Raw genomic sequence first — 7,316 nt, forward strand, 5'->3', positions numbered from 1 at the left:
CCAAGAGTCATTGTTGATGTTATGAAAACACATGAGATGGAGGACTGTCACTCAGGTATGGGGGCATGGAGAAGGTCATTGTGTTCTTTGACTACAGCAAATACATGAAGAAATGGTCTATTAAATTTCATCTTTGACACTGTATCTCTGACATTCTCATCACGACTGAGTCCTGGGTTATTTATAATCTAGTATGCCTGTTTGTTATATAGCAGAGTCAGGAAAGACAGCAAGGAATTTAAAAAGCCATGATAATGATTGCAGTTTACTAGCTGGGTTTCTGGTTGTTCCTCTCCCCCAGGAAATAGAGGAGTATTTTTTTGTATAATTCTCCCCTTTTACTTCTTCCAGGTTTCAATTTTGTGATTGTGAAGTGTATTATTGACAGAGTAATTTGACTTACTGAGCAATTAAACATATATCAGGTCATTGCAGACCAATAAAGAATGCCAGACCATAAATTCAAAAGATGCAGGTGTTGAAATTGTTTTAAAGCAAGAAGTATTTGCATTGTATTTAAGCTTAGAAGCAAGCTCTGGAGTCTTTTAGACAGCCCTCAACTATGTAAGTTGCTAGCATACCCACTCTTTTGCAGTTAAGAAATCTTGAGTCAGTTACCTGAGAGACTGAACTGGACCAAGACATATTTGAAGGTGATTAATCTGGATAATAGTATAAAACAAGAAACAATTAGAACATCAATTATTTTTTCTGTGAGCATCAATTTTAATGTAAATTTTCATGAATAAATACCAAATGGAATTTTGTTCTTCATATTTTTTTTATATTTAACTGTATATTTAATGTTCTATGAGATCACTGGAAAACAAACAAAATACTCGGCTTCTTCCGGTTGATTATTTTTGTGTGGATGCTTGTTTCGAGGCTTCAAAAGAGTATATGAATTGTGTCTAAGGTCAGCTCCCAGCTGACTGACTGTTTGAGGTGGCTATCCATAGTTTTCCTCTTTTCCTTCAGATCTTGCACTGTCAAACAGTTGAGTTTGACTAAAGAACACAACTTAGACTAATGCAAAATATTGTAGCAAACAATCGAAAAGACACCACTGAACCTGTGTTACATGCTCACTATTTTCCAGCTTTAGGTTAGTAGAGTTAATAAAATTTTCTGTCAAAGACAATGTGTTTAAAAAAAATCTTATAAGTAGAAAAGGAAATTTTCTGTTGAAATTAGTTGATGAAATCCCTTTCAGAAAGGATCACAGGACTGAATAGATCATGAACCCTATGTTTTTACACTTGAGGAGGAGTTTTACCAGATCTTGATCAAATGATATTACATCAAAAATTATTTTCTATATATAGCTGTTTCATGACAGCACACATTTCTGTTAACTTCTCTGAATGCAGAGCAGTTTTGCTTGTCATAACAAGGGATGGGTTGAGCTAAACTGCTATCATACTGTTTGTCTCTGTAAATCATCTTTATGTAACTAGATTATGTAGTAGAAGGCAGTTTCTAAACTGTTATCTTTTACTAAAATTGCCAAATTCTTGGGCAATGATACATGCCAAATTTTATTTATAAATAGTAGTTATTTTATTTTAAAAAGCAGAATAATTGACAACTAGATATACTTAGTAAAATTTTTGAAATCTGACAATAATACCTTATCATATATTTTATTTAATTGGCTTAATATTGAGAATGGTTAAATTTTTGTGTATTTGTTCTTTTATTAGATTACAAATTGTGCCTATTCCTTCAGCCAGCTAATAAACTGCTAAAAATATGAATAAGGAGAATCAGACAAAGGTGATAGAATTCTATTTTTCTGATTTCCCTCAGTTTGAGGATGGTGGCCTTTTGTTCTTCATCCTTCTGCTTTATATTTACATGTTCATTGTTGTTGGAAACTCCATCATCTTCTTGGCTGTGCAACTGGATGTCCGTCTGCACAATCCCATGTACAGTTTCATCAGCATCTTTTCCTTCCTGGAGATTTGTTATACCACAGTGACCATTCCCAGAATGCTCTACAACCTAGTCAGCAAAGATAAAATCATCTCCTTCATTGGTTGTCTGCTGCAGATGTATTTTTTCCATGCCTTTGGAGTCACAGAAAGCTTGGTCCTCACAATAATGGCCATTGACAGATACGTTGCCATCTGTAACCCACTCCGCTATGCAATCATCATAACTCCACAGCTGTGCACACAGCTTTGCACAGGCTCCTTTATCATCGGCTTCGTCATGCTCCTCCCAGAGATTGTGTGGATATCTACTCTGCCCTTCTGTGGCCCCAATCATATCCACCAGCTCTTCTGTGATTTAGAACCTGTACTTCTCTTGGCGTGTACAGACACGTCTATGATTCTTGCTGAAGATGTCATCCATGCTATCTCCATCCTGACCTGTGTCTCTATCATCACCCTTTCCTATTTAAGAATCATCACCGTGATCCTGAGGTTTCCATCTGGTGAGAGCCGGCAGAAGGCATTCTCCACATGCTCAGCCCACATCACCATATTCCTACTGTTTTCTGTCAGTGTGTCTCTCATGTACTTGCGTTTCTCTGCTACATTCCAACCTCTTCTGGAGAAGATCATCGCACTAATGTTTGCTGTCCTTGCCCCATTTTTCAATCCTATAATCTATAGCCTGAGGAACAAAGACATGAAAGATGCCATTAAGAACCTGTTCTGTTCTCAAAAGCTATTCATTGTCTCTGGGACCTAAGGTGAGTTTACCCATGCCAGTTCAAAATATCTCATCCTCTTCATATGTTTTTGAAGCAACTATGATGTGGGAGTGATTTCTTATTAATAAAGAAACTGCCTAGACCCATTTGATAGGCCAACCCTTAGGTAGGTGGAGTAAACAGAATGGAATGCTGGGAGAAAGAAGCTGAGTCAAGGAGTTGCCATGGTTCTCCCACTCCAGACAGACGCAGGTTAAGATCATTCCTGGTAAGCCAGCTTGTGGGCTACACAGATTAATAGAAATGGGTTAGATCAATATGTAAAAGCTAGCCAATAAGAAACTGAAACTAATGGGTCAGGCAGTGTTTAAAAGAATACAGTTTCCGTGTAATTATTTCGGGAAAAGCTAGCCGTTCAGGCGGCCGGGTGCGGGGACTCAGACCGCCACTCCTACTACTACACAACTAACTCTAATATTATGAATGATGCAGTGCCATCTTTTCAAGCCATTAAAGATCATGACTGATGGGATAATAATATTTATAATTGGCACAGCTAAATGATTTTTTGTGTATGCTTTGACTTTATACTTAGAATTGGTTGATTATTTACATAGTCATTTATAAAATCTTAACAAAACCCACATGACTGAGATTATTCGGGCTTGAGGAAGGAATGTGACTGACACTCTGATTTTAGTTCAAGGACATTCGCTATACTCTTTCTATTTAGCTAGTGATAAAATGCCATGATTAGGTGGCACATAGTCACTGGCATATGTTGGGACTTGGTGTTGATTTCAAGATTTCTTTGCAAAGATTCTAGCATTCTTTTCCTTTCTTTCTTCCTTTTTGGTTTTTTGAGACACGGTTTCCCTGTAGGTTTGGAGCTTGTTCTGGAACTTGCTCTTGTAGACCAGTCTGGCCTTGAACTCACAGAGATCTGCCTGCCTCTGCCTCCTGAGTGCTGGGATTAAAGGTGTGCGCTTCCACCGCCCTGATGATTCTAACCCTCTTAAAGATCAAGTAGTTGAGTATACTGCCTTGAGAATAAAAACTGTAAACATAAAACATTCAAACAGTTACAATTGATATTTTAAAAAATTGGAACTGTAGATGGCTTTGTGGTTAAGAGTTTATGTTCCTGTGATTTAGTGTTCTATGTTCTTTTTTCTTATCTGTCCAGAAATGTCCATTTTGTCTCTCTTGATATATTACTTCTCCTTGATTTTATGTTTTCTTCCTAATTCTTTCATTCTTGATGTTTTCCTTCCAATTCTATCTTTATTCTTTCTTATTCTCTCATTTTCTCTCTTTTTCCTCTGTTTTTTCTCTACAGTTTATACACCCCAACAAAATCTTTCAGGCAATACAGATATTACAATGTGGTTACATTCTGTTTATCAAGTAAATTATTACAATGAGTACAAGTGAAAAACAGAATGTTTTCCATATCCCTTACATTATTAAATATCTTACATATGAAAACTGAATTATCCCCAAGAACCCACATGCATTCATATCCAACCCACTCGTTGTAGATTAACAGAGTGTAAGCAAGCAAGATGTTCTTCTCGGCCAGGTGTTTTCCTGGAAGACTGCATTTTGCAGTTACAAAGAAAGGATCAATCACTTTATTACTTGTCTTAGAAGATAATCTTATAAGGAATCTTAAAGCAATCACAAACCTAAATTTTATACATGAAAAACAATCAGTCAGCTCGGCTTTAAATCTTCAGTGTGCAGACCCACTCATCAATAGTGTTTTATATCAGGAGATTGAGGGCAGAGATGTGTATAAGGAATTAATCACCACCTTTGGTCATCAAACAATCCTAGCAAGAAAGGCACATGAGCTAATGATAATCGGGTTTCTTTTTTCTTGTTCCCTGACCTTAAAGAGTTCCTCACTCAACTATCTGCCTTTTTAAAACTTTGCATTGTTTCTTCTTGGGTTTTCACCTCAAAACTATTTGACGAAGATATCTTAGTCTAATTTTAAGTTATTTTCAAAGCTTTGTTTCCTCTATAATGCACTCTAAAATCTGAAAATACCTCCTAACATTAAGGTTAAAAGAATTTAAGCTAGCTGAGCTACAAGGACTCAATTCTTTCTCTTAATCATTAGCCTAAACCTCAGTCTATACTGCTTCCCAGTAAAATCTCAATTGTTCTATCTATGTGACACTTGCTTTTTTATATTTTTAATCACTAAAACTCTATTTAAACTAACATTATTGTTATCATTTAGACAGTGCAGCTTAAGAAGAAGTTATCTTCATAATAATCTACAGGTAAAAATGCCCAATAGAACAGGATGTACCCATTAGATAAACATACTACATTACAGGCAGTGGGGATCTCTCCACATCCATTCACACCATGACAGATACCAGAGAAAGATCGCAGCAGCAAGCAGAAGCAAAAGACATTCTGCCGTCTGTGGTTTCCTATCAGAGACTCACCCATTAGTGATTCACCTCTTGGTGGAATGACACCTTGAACTTCAATTGCCATCCACTACTCGTCTGACAAGGTCACTGACAAAATATCAAGCTTATTCTAATACCTTTCCCATTTCACAGGATCTACTTAAGAGCTACATAACATAGGATAGTTAACTAATCTTGTCTATTTATTTTTAAAATTTTACTGTGTCATCCAGGCTGGTCTCAAACTCACAATCTTCCTTCCCCAATCTCCTGAGTGTTGGGATTACAGGCACATACTACCACACTTGACATAACCAAACCTTTGAAGTTTCACTTGCTTTATCTGTAAAAGGAGATAAAACTGGTAACTAATCTAAAAATGTAGTATGTATCAAGTTAGTTGAATATTGAAACCTTCAACATGGTATGTTGCTTGAAGTGCACAATAAACATTTCTATCATAAAAAAAAATAAAAGGAGTTTATGTTCCTTTCTCAGAGGACCTGAGTTTGTTTCTCAGCATCTATGTTAGACAGCTCACAATGACATGTTACTTCAGTTTGTGCCTGTGAATGACTAGGAGTTAGACAGATTCTTGATACGTAGAGGGCCCACAGATAGGTAACAAAGATGGCAAACTTCTGATTTCTTTCTGACCTGAGAAAAAGGGCTGGATGCTTGAGACCTGAGGCCTGGTGCTGGTGACAGCACTTCCTTCTAGAGAACATGGATTAGGAAATGTTTATTTAAAGCTGTGGGCCTATCAGTACCTAGTCTTTGTTCAAACTGACCAAACAAAAATACCTCATAAAGACACATAAAACTTCCAGTTGTAGAAAAGAAAAAGAACCCACTCTGCTTTGTTGGAAATCTTTCTTTCTGTGTATAATGTTGTGTGCAAGGAGTGTGTGTGTGTGTATGTACCTTGTGTGGGGGAGTGTATGTATGCTCCTAGTGTGTGTATGTTTGCATTTAGTATGTGTGTGCACTTAGTGTGTGTGAGTGTCTGTTTGTACCTTGTGCATGTATGTGTGTACAACTTCTGTATGCATGTGTAAATAAATGCATGTCTTTTGTGTGTATTTGTGTGTCTGTGTGTGTACATATGCATGTGTTTCTTCACCTTTAATAAAAGTATTTGTTTTTGATATTTTCCTGCTCTCAGCTGGTGTATTGAATACTTTCTTCTTACCATTAATCCTGTGACTGGCAGAGAAAATGAACCCATTCCAGATCCCCGGAAAATAACACTAAGGGTTCTGACACCCTCCTCTGGCCTCTGAGAACACCCTTATACATACAGCACCTACACGCACAAATACAAATTAGAAATAAAAAATAATTTAATTCTGGTAATATTAAGATGGTCAACCTTTGGTCATGCTCCATTAAAATGTCATGCCATCATCATAACTCATTGTAAAAATTAGCAATACTTTGCAGGTTTGGTTTGCTTTTCCATTCTCTGCCCTAGATCTTATATTCGCCCACCATAAATTTTATACATTTTGGTGTCTTGTTCAGACTTCTCTCCTTTCTTCCTACAAAACTACTCCAGGAGTGGTGTTAGGAATAAAGTAAAATCTCAAGAAAAATGATTTTACCTAGCTCCTCTGAGGAGAAAAACAAAGCTGGAAACAGTTGCAAAACATCTTAAAAGAGAAAGAGGCCATCTAGTGGTATGAAAATGCTGTGGTCAACAGTATGAAAGTTTTCTTTTAATCTTTTCTTTTCTTTTCTTTTTTATGTTTTGTAAACAAGGTGCAAAAACGGTATTTTTGACACTATAAACTCTAAGTGCATTAGTGTCACAGGTAAATTTAGTTCATATCCATCCGTGGGAGAAGCTTTATTTTGTAGTTGATCAAGTCTACTATAGGGAAAAGAAGGCAGAATTATTCTAAGATCCATAGCAATTGAACTACTAACAATAAATAGTGTTTTCCAGACATGACATTGAAATTTCATCCAGGAAGTCTCATCAAGAAGGTTTTGTAAATAAGAACACCAATGTGTATGTGGGAAATCACCTTAAGTACCTGCCTTTTCTTGAAGAGCTTCAAGTAATCAATGGCTGGTGGCGGAGGGGATAGGGTCGGTAGTATTTTTTTCAATAAGAGCATCTTGATTGGGTTATTCAATCCAAATTTCAACCCTAAAATCATATGCATAAGAGCAACCTTAAATTGACTCAGTAGATTGTGTGTGTGTGTGTGTGTGCA

General features: G+C 36.6%; 1 protein-coding gene across 1 annotated transcript; it reads left to right on the forward strand.

Moving 5' to 3' along the window:
• Positions 1-1,752: 1,752 nt before the first annotated feature.
• LOC142858385 (olfactory receptor 6K3-like) lies at positions 1,753-2,700 on the forward strand. Its single transcript, XM_075987572.1, has one exon. It carries the CDS (start codon positions 1,753-1,755, stop codon positions 2,698-2,700), a length of 948 nt encoding a protein of 315 aa, XP_075843687.1.
• Positions 2,701-7,316: the final 4,616 nt, after the last annotated feature.

Source organism: Microtus pennsylvanicus, chromosome 10 (genome assembly GCF_037038515.1).
Source record: "Microtus pennsylvanicus isolate mMicPen1 chromosome 10, mMicPen1.hap1, whole genome shotgun sequence".
Taxonomy (NCBI): Eukaryota; Metazoa; Chordata; class Mammalia; order Rodentia; family Cricetidae; genus Microtus; species Microtus pennsylvanicus.

Bases quoted from the DNA above. Each gene is read 5' to 3' on its own strand.
- LOC142858385 (XM_075987572.1), top strand. From the start codon at position 1,753: ATGAATAAGGAGAATCAGACAAAGGTGATAGAATTCTATTTTTCTGAT.